Raw genomic sequence first — 23,126 nt, forward strand, 5'->3', positions numbered from 1 at the left:
CAAAAGAGATTCACAGAGAAAATGGAAAGGGAACGATTTTTCTTTTTGTTATTAAAAGCCTGTATTTCTCATAGTTGAATGAATTTAGATGTGTGTGCACTGATTTTAAGATTTATTTAAGATTTTCATTTCAAGCAGAAAACTTTAATTAAAATATATAGTTGCTATGGTTTCCTAGCCTTCCAACTTAAGCAATTTATCGGTAAGATATTTTCACAAAATAAATTCCACATTAATTGGAGGTTTACTTTCTGTAATAAGTAGCACACCCATCCTAGGTAGCAGTCCAGAAAGCCTAAGCCAGCATTTTCCTAAAAATTTCTCTCCAATTGAACACATTTTGCCATTTGTCATAAATATTCATGCCCCGTGGCCTGAAACCTCTTTATCTTGACTTGCAAAGTTAAGTATTAAATGAACCACTGAGCTAGGTGTCCCAGTTTTCCCGTCCCCAGACTCTTCTCTTTCCTTAGAAAGAGGAAATGTTACCAGAATCATGGGTGTGTTCACCATTGGAAATGGGTTTTTCAAAATCAACTTGGAAGAGGGGCTGGCTTTCGATTTCCCCCTCAGAGGAGTTTGGTTGATGCTCTTGACTAATCTTGGGAAAATCTGCAGTTCATTTCAGAGAGAAGAATTAAAATAATTTTTTAAACCTCCATGTTTTTCATGGATCAGCTTTCCTGGTCCTTTGAAATCCCCAGGGTGCTTTCTGTGTACCGTCTGTGTCCTCAGATTCCAATCTCCTTTAGACGCAAAGGTGGGCATTATTCCTGCCCCTCGCACTCTCTCTTTGACTAACGAGGTCATCCCAAAGTTGCTAAAACCCACCCCGCCCCATTCCTCCCCTCCCCCGGAAATAGAGGCTAGTGACTGCTGTCAATACCCACCACTGGAAGCTCTTCCCCTGGTGTCTGTGTATCGTCAGTCCAACATGGTCCTCGTCTGTGCCTAAAAGAATGTAGTTCCCTACAGAGATGCATCACCTTTAAGAGCGTAACCCCAAACATCCAGATGCAAGGCGGGATGCTAAATGTGCTCCTCTTCTAGCTGTGCTCTCTAGTACAGGTATTTTGCCGGCTTCCCACTGCAGGGCCTGCGAGACTCTGCGTGCTCTTGCCCCTGCTCATCGCATAGCCTCGCTCATCAGATTCCAGCCCAGCCCATCTTTCAGTTCCCCAGGAAGGCCAAGTTCATTTCTCTCGGAGAGCCTTAGCAAGTACGGGCCATGGAATGGCTGTCCTCTAATCATGGCTGGCTCCTAGAAACCCAATAACCCTCCTGCCCCTCAGAGGGGGTTCCATTATACTTTATACATTTGAAAAGGCACTTGTTTATTTTTTCTCATCTGTTTCCTTCCATAAATAGTTAAGGATTAATGTTGCATTGTTCTTTATTGTAGCCTTGTGTCAATCCCAGTGTTTGGAACACTTAAACTTCCATGGAACAAATACGTGTATGTTTTACGTATGACCATTCTGATGGCATGAGATAGTTGTTTTTAATAGCCAGAGTCAGGCTAGTCAGTTGAGTCAGGCTAGTCAAATACATTTTGTGCGTGTAGACATTTAGCTAGTGCTGTTCATAACCCTAAGGAGCCTCGGTGCTTGAGCTGCTTAAGTACTGGGTGATGAACCACAAGGTCAGCAGTATGAAGCCAGGTGCAACTCGGTGGGATGAAGCTCAGTCTACGTTTCCTTGTAAAGGTTACTCCCCTCATACTCCAGGGAGCTTGTCTATTCTGCCCGGGGGGTGACTGAGAGTCAGCACAGACTCGTTTGCAGTGGAGTTGGTTGGTCTTTGGCTTCCAAGCAAAGGCCTCCCCTGTTCTTTGACTCTGTGGCTACCTGTTGTCCATGCCCATTTCACAGACTTCCGCTGCTGATGTTCCATGGCCAGCGAAGTTGTCAGCTGCTGTTTCTTGCCAGTGTCCAGTCTGGATGGCTAAGGGGCAGGAGGAAAAAGGACACTGAAAGCCGGTAGGGTAGAAGACTACACACAAATGTCCAGTGTGATCCCATGAACCACCTTGGTGCTGGATCAGGACAGACCTGAGTCAACCATCCCACGGCACTGGGGCTCTTAACACCCCATTTCAGCCTAGAATGGAGCAATAATCACAGTGGCCTAAGTTCAGAGCCTGAGACCAGAATCTAGGTTACTGGAACAGATTAGAAGCCTTGACCATGAGTGGCTTCTCATCAAGCGTATAGAATCTTCTAGCCTTTAGACCTTTGAACAAAAAGTTATGTTCTAAGACTTCATGTCTTTTGTACTCTAGTTTACTGTGGAAACAATTTATACTACTATATACTGTCATATATGAACAAAGATTTTTAAAATGAAAACCTTTACAGTTTGATAGGAATTGTTAAGCACCAGAATGCTTTTTTCAACAAATAGATTTAACTTGGTAAATTGCTGTTTTGAAATCAGCAAATGTTGCATGCTCTTTTTCAGCTGTGGATGCATATATATGGAATAGCATATGTGGAAAATACAAAGAAAGAAACAGTGGGACAACTGCCCAGCTGACACCATAATTACCCCCAATGACTAAGGGATCAACAGCAGATTATATTGTGTTTTAGGCAGGTATCTAATATCAGCCTTAGGGACACTTCCAGTTGGTGAAGTTTTCAGATCTGTCTCAGAAAACTTTCCTGCGTAGCTGAGGCGAGGCCAATACAAAATCTGATCTGCAAAGTGGGTCAGATGCGTGGGCTTGCACCCATGCTGCGTAGCACAGGTCTCGACCTCAAGTGCTGAGGCACTGGGCAGCCTAGCACGATGAAACATGGCTCGTGGGAGTTTAAGAAACGGGGGCCAAGCTCGACCACTGTGCGTGAACACCACAGAGCTCTAAGGAGACGCTCTGCTGATGTTAACTTTGATGCTCTGGCGCCCCCTCCATGCCTTTGAGGTCCTAAGGAGCACAAGAGATCTTTCCTCGGTGAACACGAGAAAATTCCATATGCTAATTCCTTCTTGGAGCTGAATCTTAGCTGATATGGGAGACTTGGATAAGCTTCCAAAATGGTTTTTCCTCCATACAAGTTTGTCAAATATGCAGTGATGGTGGTGATGGTCAAATCCAACAGACATCTAGTCCTCTCTCTAAAAGACCAATTGAATCTTTTGGGCAGGATTGCAGAGAGGTATTCTCAAAGTTATTATGTGCATTCCCTCCAAGAAATTCACTTTCTCTAAATCATATTTGAGCCACCAAAGTCTTAAGCTTGACAGCAGGGATAGGATATGAGAAATTGGGTCTCTCGAAGATGGACTTCTTAGTCACCCCCACAGAGAAGGCACGAGGAAATAAATTCCAAGGGACTTGTTAGGTAGACTAAGAAGATTAATCTAGCTACAGATCAGTTCATTAAAATGGTCACTTATGGCACGTACACATTGATAATGTAAGAGGTGTCCGTCATTTCCCATAGATTTGAATTCAGATGGGCCATGGGCATGCTGCTTTGTTCTTCCCTCATCTTCCTGGGTACTTCTGAAGGGCAGGCTGCGAATTAAAAACAATCCATCTTGTCACATTGCAGAATCTCAGTAAATTTGCTTAGCTGGTAGTGTCAAAGGAAAGCCCCATTTGGGTCGTTGGTGCTAACTACAGAAAGCTAAGCTGTCCACAGAGGACGAGAGGATGTATTTTTATCGGCAGTTCTCTTAGTAGACCATGCTCTTCCTTGCGTTGTTTAAGATCCTCCATAACTTGCATAGCTTTGTTTATGCTCGGGGGAAATCGACTCATAATTCTCTTTACACTTTGACAATAGTCCCCATAGCATTGTGTTCCCCAAGGACTCAGGATAGACTCGTGTTAATTATTAACTGCAATTAGAAATAGGAATCACCTCCATGGCCAGCCTCCCTCTGCTAGTATAGTCTGAGATAGCCTATTAGAACAGAATTTTCCCAAGTGTATCAAAATATCATTTAATTTTTGTTATTATTATTTTAATTAGAATGCCTCACTTAACCCTTTGGTGCCAGGGAGACTCTCTCTCTAATTCTCTTCCTCTCTCTTACCCTTCATGGAATCTAGGGGGGTGTTTTTATTGTGTTCTCCTTCACCCTTTTACTTCATTCCGAGTTGCTCTTCCCCGACCCCTCCCCAAGGTCAACTGCTTGTCCTTCTTCCCATGCTCACAGACTTGAGCTTAGCAGGCCTCTTGTTTTTCCCTCTTAAAATACTCAACAGTAGTATTTTCATGTTGAAGGAGGCTTGTACTTAAATGGAACAATTATTTGGTAGACGAAATGTTAATCTCAATGCTGGATTTGAAGTTACAAAGGTGAATTAAAAACAGTCCCTACCTCAAGATACATGGGCGTTAGGCTATTTCGCAGTCAACTTTTTTCTTCATTTACTTTTTGCTCTTTGTATTTCTTTTGTATTTACAATTTGAGATTTTCCCTAAACAGCATGTCTCTATACTGAACAGGGTAGCTCAAGTGAAAACATAAATATTTCCAATTCTATCTTCTTTGAAAGCTAAAATATCATTGATTTAAGACTGTAGTTTTACAATAAGGTTCACACTACTTCTAGAGTAAAACAATCGATCTGAAAATCTGTGTAAGAAGAACAAAGCTTAATAGGTTCATTGTTCGGCCAAAATAAACTTAGAGCCCTCTCTGGGTTGTTAAATGCTTGTAATCACTGGCATGTAGAGTCGTATTTATCCCTGGAAACTGCCCCTCTAGGTGCCAGAGTGTATTGTACTTGGTTCAGTTCCTCAGACATCATAAGTATTGATAAGTACTTTCAGAGCTCGTAGGGTGACATGGATAAGATGATTACTTCGAAAATAGGGTATTGAGATGTTTTCAATGGGAGAGCTACCACCTTCTTTCTGAATTCTTGTGATTATTTCTATGAAGTGACCGACACCCACATCTCTTCAGATCAGTCAAGAACGTGAATGGCACCAATGTCGATGATATTAAGTAAAGCAGGGTGAGCGTCCCTATGGGTCTCCCAGTCGCCAACACAGGACTACCAGAGAAATTCAGGAGAACAGCTGGTATCAGAACCAAATGAGATCATTTGTAAGCTGAATAAAGAGCGCCTTGCCCATCCTCATTTTCTTTGAAGCCTGCCCACTTCTGAGACTCACATTCTATACGGTAGGTCAAAGTCTCCAAGCCAGAAGTTTGTGAAAACTGGCAGAATTGATTCTGTGAATGACATTGTGTTTATCAAGCCATCTATAATAACTTAGCAGACCCAGGCACTTCCCGAAGGGTACCAAACCCACTGCTCTTCTGACTAGTCATAGCAACACTATGTAGCGTTTCCAAGGCTGCACATCTTTACAGAGTCAGATAGTCTTGTTTGTGAAGTGTTGCTGGCGGGTTTGATGCTCACCTCTCAGTTAACAGTCTAATGAACACTTGACAGTGAGGGCCGTGCCAGCTCGGCTGGTTACAAGAGGCAGCCAGACTTGAGAGATGAAGCAATTATTTAGGTTTTAAGAAAAATACGGGTTCCATTCCATCTACAAATGTATTAGGTTGTGATAAGGGTTGTACTTAAATACAGGGAAGCAGATTTAAATCCTGTAGACAATACTGTTAGTAGTCATATTTTCTATTAATTGTTTCATTGGGTCTTCACTTTGTCTCTCTAGAGTGTATGTTCTTTGGGAGTGTGGGCATTTGCCATGCTGTCCATGATGATGGCTTTGCTGGGGGACCTCAGGCTGAGTGACAGCATTGCATCTTACCCACTTCATGCCTTTGGGGGTTCTCGAATCTCCATAAGGCAGTGCCCTTTCATTTGTAAAATGAGGGTTCATCATTCCCATGCCTTAGGGTTTTGTTATTTGCTCTTGGGTTGCCTCTGACTCATGTTGACCCCTCTTAGAACAGAGCAAACTGTGGCCCCATATCACCATCCTACATCTGTTCCAATGGTGGCTTTGGTAACTGCTTATTTTGAGTGCTTTCCAGCCTAGACGGCTCATCTTCCTCTTGAATCGCCTCCTCAAACTCCCTGCCATCGATTCAATGCAGACTCATCTGACCTCGGTGGATTTCTGAGATGGTAACTGTTATTGAGAGTGGAAAGCACAATCTTTCGCCATGGAGCTACTGGTGGTTTTGAACTGCCAACCATGTGGATCACAGTCTAAAACATAAGCACCAGGGCTCCATGGTAGCACACTAGACATATTTGATTGTGATCCATGAGGCTTTTACTGGGTAAAGTTTGGAAGTGGCTTGTCAGTCCGCATTCATCCGGAAGCTCCACTGACATCTGCCCACGTTGAGCCACCCTCTGGATATTTGAAATAACGATGGTAGCGAGGATTGAAGGTAGTCATACATGTGAAAAATGCGCATTCCCCTTTTCAAGCAGAGTGCTTGGTATGTGATAAAGCACATGGAGATTATGAGCCCTTACCTGTGTTCTGTGATTTCCTGCTTGACAGAACTGACTTGCACTCTGTTGTCCTGTGCCTGCGGTGGGACTCTGTTGAGTTGTGACACCATGTGCCCTGAGTTGAGCTGCCAACAGGGGCTTCTTGGGTCTATTCCTTGAGGGGGGAAATTGTCAGCCTTTTCCTTGTGAAGTTGATGGTTTGGGATTCAAACTCTCAGGCTACAGGTTAAGCAGACACTGTTTAACAATTGCGATACTAGGCAAAAATCACCTCTTTTTGGGTATATGCCTAAAAAAAGGCAAAACACAAACCCACTGCCATCAAGTTCATTGCCACATAGAGTTGCCCTTTGTAGGGTTTCTGAGAGAAAAGCTTTACAGGAGCAAATGCTCTTTCTCCTGGGAAGCACCAGCGGACCTTGTTCTGAGCAGCCTCACACCTAACCCACCACATCACCAAGGCTCTTTTTTATGAGACTGTAGGGAAGCCCCAAGGAATGTCGGAGTCAGCTGGAATGTTCCTGGCCAGAACTTTTCCCACCACACTGTCACCAAGTGCTATGAAAATCCCAGGGCCAGCGATCGAGGCGACAGCGTCCAGATTGCCGCCTGCTGCTTGCCTTGAGAAGGGCTTCGAAGACTCCTCGTTCCACTTCACTGACGGCTACAGCAACCGGATCCCGATGCTGCAGATTTCCTTCAAGTGAACATTTCAGATTCATTCAGATTCAGTTTTCCAAGTTGAAGTTCAATGTAGACAACACTACATTGCCAGTTCCACCTGTGTTTGCATGTCATCTTCAGTGACACCCGCTACGTCGGCCGTGCTGGGCGAGCATCACCAATACCCACTGCCGTATTTCCAACGTCACAGACAAAAGCTCAATCCTTTTATAGTTGTTTTTAAAAATTACTTCTCTCTCTCTCTCTCTCTTTTTTACAAGGATTCAGTACTATGTTCTCAATAATGACTTTAAATAAGAGGCTGCTACATTGAGATTTGAAGTTGAATGATTTTTTCCCCTTAACCCTCTCATTTTCTTTCAGTAGAAGTTTGCGTGCTTACACAGTTTGGCAGAGAAACCTGTCAGGAGGTGGTTTTGCAGAATAGTATTTTTAATGTAAACAACCACCTCCGTAAATACGCTCAGCTCTCAATTAGAACGTGTGTGCATCTCCCGCCTGCGTGTGCCGTATTCTCTCCTCCGAAGTCTGCCATGTGAAATTAAATCCTCCCTGCTTCCCTGTGGCCGCTTGCAGTGTGGCTTCTCAGTGTTTGTTTCATGAATAAATTAAAGGCTAGAAAAGTTCATACGATAACGAAGAGGCACATGATGCATCTATACTTTCAGAAGGCCTATAGTAGTTACTTCAGTTACATCATTAACGAGGATGATTATAAAATTCATAGTAATTATAACCCCGGAATTACGGATCTTGGAGATTCTATAATTCATTATTTCTATTTGGCAACTGAGCCCTAAATCCCAGTACTTTGGTGGATTTAGGGATTCGCTGAGCTGGAATGAAAGCTGACCTCTCATGCTAGCTCAGGGCTGCCGGAGCAGTGCAGCCGCTCCTGCTCTGGACATGCCTTGCCCCTCGCTCGCTCGCTGAGGATGCCCGGAGCACCGCCGGCGAAGACACACCGTTCCTCAGGAGCATCTCGCAATGCGCGGACGTTTTTCTTTTTAACGTGAAGCCAGCATGGTTTGCTGCATTGAAAGACAAAATAAGCAGTGACCAGCGATCGCCTAGCATTTACTCTCGTAGTAGTACAGATAGACTGATAGCATGTTAATTCTATGAAGAGTGAACACGCACAGGACACCTGTCCACTGCAGGACAATTGGTCTACCCCCGTTCTTAAAAATGGAACTGGCACAGAGAGGAGGTGCAATAAAATGCGCAGGGCCATACCTGTTGGGGATGAGTAGCGGCGGGTTTGGGAGCAGGAGTGGAGCCGAGGCATTTACTGGCAGGATTCTGAGTCTGGAGGCCTGGGAGTAGCGGTTCCACAAGGGCTCCAACCTCCACGTCATCAGGTCGAAACCGCCAGCTGTCCGTCAGGAGAAAGACAGGCCTCTCTCCGCCTGTCCCAGTTAAAGTCGTGGAAGCCCCGGGGGCGGTTCGGCCATGTCCCGCAGAGTCTCCGGACCACAGGGCAGGGGGTGTGGCTTGGAGCACTTGTTCACAGTTGACGTGACGGCAACTGTTTCTCACTCTGTGCTAGTCTTTGCCGTCATATTTACCATTATTGCTTCATGCGAAGACACCATCCTCGTCCTCATTTCACAGACGAGGAGACTGAGCCCTGAGGACACTGAGCAACTGGCTGCAGTCTTGTGCTGGATGGACGTCTGACCACCGGGCCACGCTCTCCGTCACTCTGCTCTCCTTGCTGCCTTGCAGGGTGACCGCAGGAGAGCCAGGGTCCCCAGGGAAGAAGCCATGCCGAAAGGAAGTGCAGGAGCCTCTTGCAGCGGGCTTCAGAGTGGAGCAGAGGTGGAAGTGAGGACGGATGGGAGTCCTCGTGGACCTAGACACAGCATGCCTGCGGAAAGGACACTGGACGCGTGCTCAGCTTTCTGCGACTCTAGGAGACACGAGCTGAGGAGACGGTGCTTGGGGATGGATATCTCTCACGTGGCTTCTTCGCTCCCCCTGGCTTCTGCCCCTTCTTCTCCAGCCCTGCTCTCTGCTTCAGCAATCCTACCCAGTCTGACAGCGCCAGATGTCAGTCCTCCATAACCGATCGACGGCCGCCCCAATCCCAGGGCCTCTTCCCTGAGCTCCGCACTCCCCGCACGGGCCAGTCGGCACATGCCGCCGGCCTGACCGTGATAAGAGGCTCCATTTCTGCTCTCGGGTCTCGTCCCCGTCCAAGCCACCTCAGGATTGTCAGCACCACACTGATTGCTCATGCAAAAACAAGCAAACGAGAGTACGGTCATCTCAAATCCCTTTCTTTTTAACACCTCACATCTACCACAGACCTGGACCTGTTGGCTTTTTCTCTTGCCAGCTTGATGTCTTAAAAGCAGCCACTTAACTCCACACCCCTTTACGGCTCATAGCTCAGCCCCACAGTACCCCTCAGTGGCTTTCCATCCCCTCCTTCCTTCCTCTCCAGTTCATCTCCCCTGCAGAGCCCAACCAATCGGTTGAAAGCGTCAATCTGCTTAAGTCCCTGCAATGTGCCATGTCCTTTCTTTCCCTTGGCTTCCATGACAAGTCACACACATCAAAGCTCCTTACCCAGGTCTGCTGCTGCCCTGGGCCGCCTCCCTCCTCCACTGCCGCCTGACTCCTTTGCCCCCTGACAGCCTTGCCTCCTTCCTCTCCTTTGAATGCAGACTCCCTCCAGGCGTTAGCAACTTGCACGGTCTGCTCTTGCAGCTAGAAAGCTTCTCTCCATCTCCACAGTCAGGTCTCAGCTCACGTGTCCCACGTTTTCTTTGACAACCCACGTGTATGATAAAGGGATGGCCTCTCAGGGAAGAGCAGACGTCTGTGGCTCTCTGTCCACCCATCGTCCGCACCGCCTGTCCTTAGAGAAGAGTTGTTTGTCTCTCTTTGTAAAGTGACCTTTCGCTACCACATACGCGAGTGCCTGGCCCACAGTGCATGTTCAATACATACCTGTAGCTGGCTGTCGATAGGCACCATTTATTTGTTGTTACATATTTCAGAACAGCTAACACACAATAAAATGTTCCCAAGTATGTGGCCATTCCAGTTTCTCTATTTAAAATAATTAGTCTCCTCTGAAGCAATCACAGTCGCTTGGTGTGGCAATAGACATTGCTAAAACATGTTGATGGTCCCCACTGAAGGAAGCAGTCTGTGTCAGGGTGAACTTTCTGGGAACAAACCCAGTGACACTCATGTTGGTCTACGAAAGGAACATTGTATCAAGAAAGAAATGCATATCGAGGAAGAGGCCCGCCCTGGAGCCCTGCACGCCTGGGTCAGGTACCACCTGGAGTGACGTGGGGAACGGGGAGGTCGCTGGCCTGTGGGTGCAGAGCTACAGACACCCAGGTTTCCAGGAATATGGCAGGGCACTGAGCACTCCCTGGGTCATCAGGCCACATGGGTTACATGCCCCACAAGCCAGGCTGTGGGCCGAAGCCAGCTGGGAGGACAGGGCCAAGTCTCCACAGCTTCTCCTCTTGAAAGGCCAACCCCTCAAGGAGATGCCCTTCGGCTATGTTGTCCTGGAGAGGTAGCATTCCACCCGAACTGGCCCACAGGCATGCTAAGTTGGCACACAGTGCTCATTTGCCATATCGTGGGTGCCCCCCCCCCGACAACTATTATTACCTGGCTGGTGCAGAGAACACATGTAGGCTAACCCCAACACATTTTTTTATGAAGCTCCAATTTTCAGAGTCCAAATTAATAATGCTGTGCTATACAAAGTGAAATAAAATTATTTTATTTTTGCAAGAAAGTATGACAGTGAAAAAAAAGCCACTATGTTTTGACTTTCAAAAACATCCAAATATACCCCCACAAAAGACATACTAATTATCTGAAGAGGAAAGAACACATGTTTATAGGTTTGTTGTCCTTTCAGAATGTGTTTATCGTAATCTCCTTCCTGGGGTAGTCATTGGCCAGACAGAGGAGCTGCACTGACAAAGCGGCCACATCGCTGAAGGAAATTGTTGCATTGATTGAATGACCTCCACTTTCATCCTTTGGCTCTGGGAAAAGGCAGTTGCTCTCTTAGGGAAATGACAACCACAACCAGAACAACCGCCACGGAACCGTGGAAAGTCAGACCCGTTTGAGCCCCAAATCGCTGCTCAGGGTACCAAGCTGCACAGCGCATTAGACTCACTCTGCAGTAACTTCCTCCCCACACCCCCCCGGATTGCGGCTTGCTACACCTCCTTCGTGGGGCTGGCACTTCCAAGGAGAATAGTGAAGGTCAAAGCCATGTAGGACTGACATTGGCTATTCTAAGCCAGGCCACTCTGGAGACTGCTTCTTACTGTGTGTCTTAGAGGCAGAAATCTGTCTGCATTTTGAGTTACCGAGTCAAACTCCTTGGGAGCCCACAACTTTGAGGAAAGGCCAGGCGGTTGGGAAGAGATGTCTAGGGTTCCTTGCTTCCCTCTTTTGCTTCCTGCCTCTCTTCCATCTTCTTCTGCAATCACTCTTGAAACACATCGTCCCTGTGCAGCTCGCTCAAGTAGGGGAAGGCGAGGTCATGTCACATGGAGAACCCGGGCTCTGTAGGATAGAAATAAAAGTGGAAGCAACTAGATACCGATTCCAAAGGGTCAGCTTAACACGTGGTCAGCAGCACATATGTCCGACATTCTAGTTCCCCCTGTTTAAAAATAAAAAACCAATAACCTTTAACGTGGGAAGAGTAGACATGCTGGAGTTATCTTTTCCAAGGCAAATATTAGCATAGAGACCTCGATCATGTTTCTTCCTGATGTTGAAAGTTGATTTATCTGTGCATTATTGCATTTAGATGTCCATCTCACCAGTCTTTATGGACAATCCTGAGAGACACAGAATCAGGATGATCTCAGAGCAAACAGCACTTGGTGACACTACGAGCAGAGCATGCAGGCGATCATTTTCTGTCAAACCCCTCTTGGAAAATGATCCAGTTTTTCTAGCCATCCTTTTCATTCAAATAAGGAGTACCACACATTGCTCTGTTTGCCCTTGAAATGACAGATTTTTCTCTTCACAAAGAAACATCATCTCTGTGTTTTCTGCTAATGAACCATTGTTCTCAGGCAGCTCAGAGCCTTTCACGCTGTGCACCGTGTCTGCGGGCCTGGAGGCCCATCGCGGCACCTCTCCACATGAGCACACTCTCTCGCCTGCGTACGCCCTTCCCACAGAAGCAGAGCTGGGAGGCCATGTCCTACACAGGCAGGGTTCAGATTCCTCCCAGTGGACATTTGTACCTGAAAGAGATGTTGGTTCCAGAGTGTTAGGTTGATTTCCAGTGAACAGTATTTGTATTGTATTCCTTGGTTTTCGGGGTAAGAATTATTCACATTTTGTATCTACTTTCCACCCAACTCACTGTCCTGCTTTTACACACACACACACACACACACACACACACACACACACACACACCTTTTTAGTACTTGGTGGAAATAGCTTCCCTGATATAGTTAAAGTTTATTGTGCCAACCTGGTCGATAAACACATGTGGGGTTAATTGAAGGGTGGAGGGATAAATGGCTCGGTGAACCTTGCCTTTCTAGTTCTCAAGTCTCTTGCTTTCTGGTGGTCAGACCAGGGTGCAGCCTCAGCCAGTTCCCTGCTTCAGCTGGCAAGGCTCACTTCCTGCAAGACACCCCGAGGAGAAGCCACATGGACCTACCCTGGTGCAGCCCTGGGTGCTGGAATAGCTGTGTGGAGACCCCTGCCAGCACTGAGATGCTTATACATTCACTGACTCAGCTCTCCTCCTGCAGTCAGCGTCATAGTGTGTGCTTTGTTAGATGGGGGGGGGGGGGGGACTTTGTGGATTGATGTTAGACATAAGGGTTAATGTTGGACTTGTGGGCTTGGGCAGCACTGGGTTGGGATGTTTTCTTGATGTGCCCTTACCCTTTATATAAAACTCTGTCTTATACATGAATTTCTGTGTATTTGTTTCTCTAAAGCACCCAGACTACACATTTTCCAACACCTTCTTCATACTGCTGTTACTCTTAGCTGCTGTTGAGTGGGCCCCTAACTCATAGAGATCTCACAAAACCATATTTTCACATATAATGGACCCATGTAAACAATGTGCGTATGCTTCTCACGCACATGGTGCATACAGGAAACTAGAGCAGGAGGAGCTCCACGGTTTGGAATACCCATGCAATGTGTGAGATAACTATGTAGAAACACAGTAACATTATTAGACCCCGAGGAAAGGGGCATGCAACCTATGATTCCCTGGCAAATTCATTTAGAAGAAGGGAACTGGAAAGGGTGATGGAGGGGCAAGAATTTAGAATTACAGGATTATTGAACTTCAGCACTCAAGAGCCCATGCCAACAGAGCACACAGAGAGACGTCTGTGCCATATGCCATGGACATTTCCCGGAAGACCTGTAATGACAGGAAGCCCCGTCTCATAGAACGGAGCGTGCTGTAGTGTTTGGCCGTGCTGATGGTTAGAAGGCTGCTGTTCACACTGTGCCTAGAAGAACGAGGGGTAGAAGGAGGAGAGTATGTCTGGTTAAGACAAGAGGCTAACAGAGCTTGGAGCAGTGAGCAAAGTCAGCAGCCCTGCAAGGAAGGAAGGATAGAACTGGCAGGAGGGGGCTGGTGGACTGGCAGAAGCAGCTTGGTAGAGAGCGGGCCAGTGCAGGCGCTGACAGCAGTCTGGGCGCACTTACGGGCCGGCCAGGCCAGCTTGGCTTTCGGTTTGTTTGGTTTTGCTCTTTCTAAAAGCCCCATCGCCACCAATAAGGGCGTGTGAACTGAAGATCCAAGCCAATCAGAAAGTGCCGATTCCAACGATTTTTTTAACAATAAGAAAATCATCAAATTGGACTGAAAATATAATCATTTATATTTCTGGAGTCAATGTGAAAACGATGTAGGAAGCTGTACTTTGCTTGTCTGGGGAAGAAAAAGAAAATTTTTTTTCTCTCAGAATACTAATGATTTAAACACTATGTAGTTCTGAAGTAATTTCCTTAGGCTTGTGCACAAGCCACTGAATGGTGGGGATTGCCTCGAACTTATCCAAGCAGTGTCTTTAGAGGTTGAAGTTTAGTAGAGCCATTGTTACAGATTGGCATCACGGGGCTGTTGAACTCTTTCTTGTTAAGGGAGACTCACTTCGCACCTGAACCCCGCCCTCCCCTCCCCACAGAAAGCTAACACCTATGAACCCAGAGCTGCTTTATTCCTCCCGCCGACTCTTCTGAATGTTGTAGCTCATGTTAGAATGGATCATTCCCAGATTTTATTTTCTTCCCTGACATTTTGGAAACCAGACTTCACTTCATCTAATCACAGCCACTCACAGACTTGACAGATCTGAGACCATTCCCCACCAACATCAAACCTTTGTGTGCAGTTACCCCCTAATTCCTGGGTGATTCTGAGGGTGGCTATTTCTCTAGGAGAGCAACACTGCATTAGACTCAAGTGGAAGGAAAAAGGGCTTGCTCCATTTATTTAGTTATTTTTAAAAATCAGAGTACTTTCAAACTAGTGGAGGAGAAAATGGAGCTACTTTAGATGATAGGATGCCTTTCAGGTAAACTGAAGTGAAATCAAGTCAAGAATATTGTCCTAGGAAAATATAAAGGAATTGAGATGGAATGTTAAAAACCCACCCAGAAGCTCTAAATCTAAGGAAGCAAAAGGAACTTAAAATGCAACTGTGTAAGAAGCTACATTGTTCTTAGAAGGACCCACGGGCTCACGTGCTGTGATTCCCGGTCAAGACACACAGTCCTTTGAATCTGCAGTCACTTCTCATGGTGCGGGTGCGGGGGGAGGTTGGCTGGCAGCAGTGACTACTGAACCCGTTCTGTGGGGTACAGGATTCGGGTCCTGTGAGCCCCTGGTCACGTTCTCATCGCCTGTCCGATATGGCCTTGGTTGATGTGCGAAGCTGCTTAAAGACATCATCTTATTAGGTAGATATTTCTTATACAGAGTTCACTGTTTTCAGGATTTCTGGATAAGGAAACACGACCCAGGAAGGGTTTCACGTTTTCCTGATCCTGGGTGACATGACCTCCTGTCCCAATGGCTTTCAGTCTCACGGCAGCGCTGTCCTCTACACTTCTTGGCATCGGTTGTCATTTCATGATCCTCCACGTTTAGCTGCTTCTCTGCAGCTTCATCTCACAAGATAGATGTGAGATGATCACTCTCTGCAGTGGCCTTGCACTGCCCACCAGGGAGTTTGTCTTCCTTTTGCTGATATGCTGATCCATTGACATTGAACTTAGGACCAACCGCTCTGTAACTTATGCCTGCCGAACAAAGCTTATTGAACGCACCTATTTCTTTATCAGGCACAGCACCACCATCTATTCTTAGGGATATTCACGCTTCAGCACTATGCCCCAAACTGTCCAAACGTGAAATTATCCACCCCAATCAGCAAAATGCAAGAAAATGTGGCACCGAATAAAGCAAAGGACACTTATTAACGGTGTGAGATCTGAAAGACTAAAGTAGAACATCGTTCGCTAGACCTCAGCTGGAAGGGTGCCTGTTGGTTGACATGGTTTTTTGGCCACCCTGCACATGTCAATAAATGACACCCCCAAAGGCATGCCTGTCGGTTTTTGAGTGGCAGATACATTTGAGCAATTAGGCAGATCTACAAGTATACAGTTGGTGACTAAGGAGACTCAGCTGAAGCGTATCTACCTTAGCTCCAGTGCTGCCACGAATCCCGAAGCACTCGCCAGTTAGGGCGCGCCTTCTGCAGAAAGATGTGTGCCATGTAAGCCACGCTCAGGCATGAGCGATGTCAGGTTGATTACCTCGCGGGCTTGCTTATTTTCTGCAAAGTCAAGAGAGGTTTGATGAAAGACTGGGTTAGAAAAATTCCAGCGGTTCAGTGTAGTTCTGAAGCTAGTATCATTTGGAACATCTGAAATTGGTGGCAATATTATGCGTGTTACTTACCCTTTCTTTATTGCAAGAGACACCATGGAATTTTACATGTAGGTTCAGAGAGTGGGGGACATGAAGAGGAATGACTTCTGCTTTGAAAATGTGCCTGAGATCCCGCCAAAGAGCATCGTTAAATGTTGGATTTCCATGTGCTGTGATGTGCTTCGTCTTGCTTTTCTAATGCCTAGGTGTCTGTAGGTTTCCCAGGATGGAGGTTTTTTAAAAAACTGCTTTGAGGTTGATTTTTCAAGATCTGTGACTGTTGACATGTACCCACGCCTTTCCTCCCGGGGTAGTCCCTTCCTTTCAGTCATTTGATTCTTCTCCATTTCCCATGTTTTCAACAGGGCCATTTCTGTTTTGGCCTCTGTCCACACCACAGCCTCATGTACGTATCTCTGTCCGGTCCAAATTCTGCTGCTCTGTGAAGTTCCAGCGTCTCTTATCTAACAAGTGCAGCCAATATTGATCACTTCTGATACTCCATGTCACATATTAAGGCCAGGATTCTTTCTTACGTTACCATCTTTATTTGATCTCTTTCACTGCCTCATCCTCCCCAGCCCCAAGCTTAGATGCATCTTGAAGATGTTCTTCTCAAGTGACGCCAAGTCAATTCTGACCACTAGCCATTCTTGTTTAATAGAAGGCAACACTGCCTTGTCCTTCGGCATCTTCACAATCGTAACTATGCGTGAACCCCATTGATGTTGATCCACCTTGTCTGTTGACGCTCTTCTTTACCAAAAATGGATTTTTCTCCAGGAACTGTTCCCTTTGCAGAAAACCAAAGCCCAGCCAAACTCACTGCCATCGAGTCAATGCGGACTCATAGCAATCCGATAGGACAGTGTGGGGCTTCTCCTGTACGTTTCCGTGAGTGTTACTCTTCATAGGAATAGTAGGCCCCATCTTTCTCCTGAGGAGTGGCTACTGGTTTCGAACTGTGGACCTTGCAGTTAGCAGGCCCATGGCTACTCATTATGCCACCAAGGCTCCTAATAAGGGGAACAATGTAAGCGAGACACAGTCTAAGAAGCATTGTGGTTGTCTTTCCACCGAGACAGACTTGCTCATCCTTCTGACAATCCACAGTCTATTCAGTATTCTTCCTTCGAACGTGTCCCTTCTTCCGAGGTCTGCCTTGTTCTGCTTTTGCATGCTTAGAAGGCACTTGAAGATGCTGGGGCCGGGACCACATGCCCCTCGGTCCCCAGAGTCACGTTGCTTTATTTTAACACTTTAAAGAGCTCTTTTACTGGAGATTTTCTCATGCATGCAGATTGTGGATCGAAATAAAATAAAATCCTTGAAAACTTCAGTGTCTTCTCTATTTATCATAATGCTATCTATTGTTCCAGTTGTGACCACTTTTGTTTTAAATCTTGAGTGTAAACCATAGCAAAGGCTGCAGTCTTCAATCTCCATCAGTGTGTGCTGGACCTTCTCTTAACTCTCAGCAAGCAAAGTGTGTCCTCTGCAGCCTGCTTCTGACGCTTCCTCCAATCTTGAGGCACGTTCTTCTACAGAGTCCCCTTTCTCTGATTACTTTTATTCACTGTCTATCAGTGTAGTTCATAGCATCGTTGTTGGCTGTTTTTATGAAGGAGACTCAGTGCTCTTTTGAAACCCAATTCTCATAATTCTGAAAGACAAATGGCATTCCAAACTTCTCAGTTTTAACAGGCATCAGCCATAGGTGTAAAATGTAATGGTCAAATCCAATGGTAATACATTTTGATGTGGCTTGATGTATCCCTTTATACTAAAAGGAATGCTGGTTTCGTCAGCTATTTCTCTGAGCCCAGTGCACACCTGTTCTCCGCATTACCTCAGAGAGTGGGAGGCCTGTTTGTATTGTAATTTGCAGTGCTGTGGAGGTCCCCAAGGAAGGAAGTACAAGAAGCAACAGCTTGGGTTGGGAGGTGGGGCAGGGGGTGAGGATCACACCAGGGCCTCCCTTTCATTCGGACACCCTTAGCCCTTTTCACCATTTTTTCCTAATCATAAATTAGTATATTCTGTAGCTATGCTGGGAATATTAGAAATGTGTGGAGTTTCATTTATCTTTATTTGAACAGTTTATATGTAAGAAATTGCACTACTGGTTATGCTGGTAGGCCAGGCTCGTAACACTTTAACATGGAAATCTCAATGATTTAACGAAACCAGTGTTTGCTCTCATACCACAGTCTGAGGTTTGTTTTGGTTGTTGTTGTTTTCAATGGCCTGCCATTTAGAGACTCATGACCCAACACCGTTCTTACAATATATCTATTCAAGGAAAATTTTTGTCTGTATCACTCACCTTAAATGATGGCATAATCACTGTTTGGGGGGGACAAAAACAATGAAAACTTGAGCTGTTATTTTGCTTGTTTTATGCCCCTCCCCCAGGCCCCAGAATAAGTTTTTCATCCATTAAATATGAAGAAGTAAATGGAACAGATGCTCGGGGCCTGGAACAATGGCTAAGAGCTTCTGGAATATAGGACATGGATGTGCAATCCTGAAAGGAGATTTATGTCCTGAAAAACGTATGACTTAGAATGCCAATCTTCTCTTCTCCCAGCCCTAGACCAGTGCCTGCCCAATGCAGCGGCATGGTGAATAATTGCTGAATGAATGAATGAATTATAAACCTCTTCTTAGCTTGGCCATCGCGCTAAACATAATTATTTAGAAAACCCATTTAAACACATTCCCCATCTCTACCTATCTGTCAGTGGGGTTTTTTTTTTTTTTTGGTATTCTGATGCAGAACACATTCTAGAGGGTCTTCCAGTCTACAGTAGACTAGGAAACAAGGTATGGCAAAGTACTTCTGAATATGAGCCTATGAATACCCTCTGCATCACAGTGGTCCAATCTACAACCTTTTAGGGGCATGGCAAAGGACCAGGAAGTGTTTCATCCCATTCTCTAGGAGGCCTGAGTGAGTCAGGGCCAACTCAATGGCTTCTAGCAACAAGCTTGCTCCACTTCATGTTTGTCATGGATGTGTTCAAATGAAGTTCTGAACTTGACCCATAGCAACTGAACATCAAACCTGGACTTGGGGAATGTTTGTCAAACTCAGAGATTTGCCTCCCACACTCTGAACTGGTACCCCATAAGGCTTCTGGAGTGGAAGTTGATTTTCAGTAAAAAACAGCAAGTTTTGTCAGTAAAAAACAGCAAGTTTTTCAGTAAAAAAACAAAACAGCAAGTTTCAGTAAAAAACAGCACTGCGTAGATATAAGAAAAGAAGTGAGGGATCTGAAGATGGTTGCCAAATTTTAAAAATCCGTTCGGTAGACTCATTTAAATACCAGCAGAGTCACATCAGTGACGTTGAGTGTCATGGTCTTTGTGTAGAGATCGGAGCCGATCCCGACGAAAGGAAGAAGAGTGGGGTGGTCTGTGGTGTAAGGTGAACACTGGGAGCAGGAGCTGGAGGGTCTCTGTCAAGTGGTGTTTCTGCTCTAGGGGAATGGAGCTCGCTAAGCTGTAAATCAGGCAGTCTGCATTCACTTCTTGGTGTTCAGCAAATGACTTGATCATTTTGCTAGAATAGAGGAGGCTCATGAAATCAATAATTTTTCTATTCATTTATACTCTATGCTCCCCCCACTCCCTCCTTTTGGAGCACTCCATGAAGCAAACCAGTACCAGCTCATTGAGCAAAAACAGTTCAGAGCATTTCTGTAGAAAACACCACCAATTTCCATTTCCCGTTGTTCCCCTTCTTGTAGAAGGATGGCTCAAGGCTACATCTTCCTGTAGGTGCACGGTCAACGGCAGTTATATGAATGCCATTAGTGGGGCTTTCTGCAAAGCCTTTGTGAACACAGGCCTGCTAGCATTTGGTCAGGGAGCAGCTTAAATACCATCATTGAGAATTAAGGATCAAAGCTTCTTGTGGGTTTTAGAAAAGTAAATTGTCAGTATCCAGATTTGAGGGTTACAAAACCAGCAAATGAAGTCACAATCAATCATTTCCGTATAAACGAATAAAGCAGAGCTTCCGTAGTTCAGATCAGGGTATGAAACTGCATCAATATCTGAACGTCAGATTGTCAGGAACCCAAATAGCTCTGTAAAAATGCATGCGCCCTTTTCCTCCGACTTTTACATTTTTTACTAGCTTTTGTGAAGAATCCGAGAAAGATCCGCTAGTTTACTATTCGTTTTAGAAATAGGTTTTGCGGGGGCTCAAGTGCCACGCACCTTTCACTATACCTGAATTATGTTTGTTCTTGGGTAATGAATAAATTTTACCTAGCTATATTGCAATGTTGGGCACTTCGACATTTTCATTTTAATGAAGAAAAGTTATTTGTTCCCCAAAATGAAACTCCCTTTCTCTTTGTGCATGACTCTCTTCCTGAGGATACAAGTCTAGATTCTGTGAAGAAACAAAAATAAGAATCCATTTCAAGCCAGCTCCTTGTTTACCTAAAGATTTGGAATGACTTGGCTCTCTTCACACTCGACCAAAATCAAAGTCAATTTTCAGCCTAAATCTAATGATTTTGCCCCTTCATGACTCATCACTGAATTACAGACTTAAATAAATGTAGGTTTGTGAGAAGAGCAAATATTGATTTTAAGACTTGAAATGTTTATTGGGTAAATGAAGGGAGCCTGAGATTTGATATATATAATATATTACTTTCTATGCTTTACAATGACTTTATAGTTTTGGGGTGTGTTTAGTTGGTATCATTGAAAATCTCACATGTGGGTCAGCTCATTGCATGTAAACAAGAAGAAAAGAGGGAAAAACTGTTTCTGAGATTCTTAAATTTCCAAGATTCTACTTGGTGCACAATTGGCTGGAACCTTGCCTTTCACTCTGAACTCGATGGTATGCGTTTCGCTGTGTGGTTAGTTGTTCAAAGAACGTCTACCATATCGTGTCAATGTTTTCTGTTTACTGTTTTTCCTGGGAGAAATGTTACCCCCTGTTTTAAAAATAACAAACTAAGTTGTTGCTACCTGATTTGAATAAATCAAGCCAGAAATATCCTGACAGTGCACCAAATGAGACCTGTGTGTATAATGTGAGTTCTTTCTTTTCAATTTTAGAATCCACCTTGTCCTATGTTAGGCAGCTGGAGGCAAGAGTAAGACAGCTGGAGGAGGAGAACCGCATGCTGCCCCAGGTGGGTGATTTCTAGAAGCTCGTAGCTAGTCAGTGTCACTTGAGTTGTAGCATTGTATTTGGAATGAAAAGCTCAATTATTTTTTTCTCCCTCTAAATGATAGAAATCACTTTGTACATAACCATTCATCAATGTGGAGTGTGGTTGCGATCTATGAGGGTCTTGCATGGTCTTTAGGTGTGATGCTGAAGGACACACGTGTGCAAAAATAACAGAGAGAAATTTTGGAAGGAAGAAGAAAGGAGAGAAGAGAAAATCAAAAGAAGTAGAGATTAAAGATGGTTTAATTCTAGTACTCAAAGACATCGTGCATGACGCTCATGGATGTAGGAAGGGGCTCAACTTTAAATACAACATTTGTTCATTTATGAGCTAGTCAAAGCTGTTAGGTAGTTTATTGTAATTGAATCAGTAGTTTGTCAAGTTCTTTGGAATAGAGTTGGGCCCTTGTAGTGCAACAAAGCGATGACAGTGATTGACAGCTTCACTTTGGGGCTTCCTGTCTTCCCCCTGGTGAATGTCAAGTAGAACTTTTATCTGGGACATTTAAGAACTTTTACTTAAAGCACGATTTCTGGGGGCTAGTTACTAGGTGGGAATGTTCCTCTGGGTGGTGGTTCTTAAGGCATTGAGCAAATCCACTGGTGAGAGACTGACCTAACATTTTATAAAAAGGAGTTTTCTAGGCAATTCGTCGTCTGTGCACCCCCTCTCCCCAATTCTGGGAATTATTTCAAGTCTATATGTGACTGAGAGACCATGCAACCTGAACAGCTAGTGAACAGTAGATAGTTGATACAGGGACAGCTGCCAGCGCCTGGCAACTCGCAGTTTTCTGTGCTCAGACGGGACAGGGGACAGTCTGGTCGCTCTTCTAGCACCTGTCGTGGAGACCCTGGCTGTGTCTCTTCTCTGACAGATTCTGCCTTCCACAGGTTCCAGCTTCTGCAGGTACGACTGTGTACAAATGCGTGCAAGCTAAAGAGACGAAGGCTTGTTAGAATTCAGGAGAGTGGGGCAGAGTAGGAGGATAATCCGAGAAGACCCTCTGGCAGAACACTTTAGGCCTTTTTTCATCTGAATTTGTTTTTAGACCATTTTGCTCAGGAATGCTGACTTGGGCTAAGCACTATGTGTAAAGATGTGTTGTTTCCTTTTCCACAATTAGCCAACCACCTGGGGTGCGACCTTGAGATTAAATGAAGGACATCAAATTCAGCTCCACACAGGTCAAAATTCATGAGGACAGGAGGGATGATTATTTGCATCATGGAATAAAATTCTACCGATTGAGTTTTTACAATTTTTTCTTGTTTTCTTTTTGTGTTTGAAATGCCTCTTTCCCCTTTGTGTTGGAGTCAAGACATGTTAATGCAGACGGCTCTCGACTCGCAGCATCTTCCTGCCCAACTTCAAATAGGCCCGAAAAAATAGAACTCTTCATTCTGTGACTTTTACCCCTGGTTTTACTATAATGCTGTATCAGAGGAAATGAGGACGATAAAGAAACGGGACAAAGACAAAGAAAACGATCCTGAAAGTTTCCTAGTTTCCCCCTGAATAGGAGAGATGAATTTAGGCTAGTGGCATGAAAGGCTAGGAGAAATTAAACTCTCTCTCAAGTGAAAGTTGTCAATCATATGCTTTTTACATGCATTGCTATTTTATTATTAAGCTAGCCTCCCCTTTCCTTGCAAGAAACTGCTGGAAAGTCTGATCTTCTATTCTATCTGAGATGTTATTAGTGTGTGAGGCATCACTGTTGTTCATTCCATTAAGAAAGGGAAACGGCAAGGATGCTTTCTTTCAATGATATCCTGTCAGACTCGAGCTTACATCAGAGATATTAAAATGAGAAGAAAACATGTCTTAGAATTAGTCCATTACCACTTACTTACATATCCAAAGTTCTTTACTGTAATGAATGACCATCGTTTGA

General features: G+C 44.9%; 1 protein-coding gene across 7 annotated transcripts in view; it reads left to right on the top strand.

The window, feature by feature from the left end:
* CCDC85A (coiled-coil domain containing 85A) overlaps positions 1-23,126 on the top strand; it is a 268,506-nt gene that overhangs the window by 161,721 nt on the left and 83,659 nt on the right. For 6 of the 7 annotated variants that reach the window (XM_075535860.1, XM_075535859.1, XM_075535864.1 and 3 more), the window contains exon 3: positions 21,111-21,187. The exons of the other annotated variant lie outside the window; for it this stretch is intronic. In XM_075535860.1, coding sequence (XP_075391975.1) covers positions 21,111-21,187 — 77 coding nt within the window. The remainder of the gene's footprint in view (positions 1-21,110; positions 21,188-23,126) is intronic. 7 annotated transcript variants of the gene reach the window in all.

The sequence above is a fragment of the Tenrec ecaudatus genome, chromosome 17 (genome assembly GCF_050624435.1).
Source record: "Tenrec ecaudatus isolate mTenEca1 chromosome 17, mTenEca1.hap1, whole genome shotgun sequence".
NCBI classification, from domain to species: domain Eukaryota; kingdom Metazoa; phylum Chordata; class Mammalia; order Afrosoricida; family Tenrecidae; genus Tenrec; species Tenrec ecaudatus.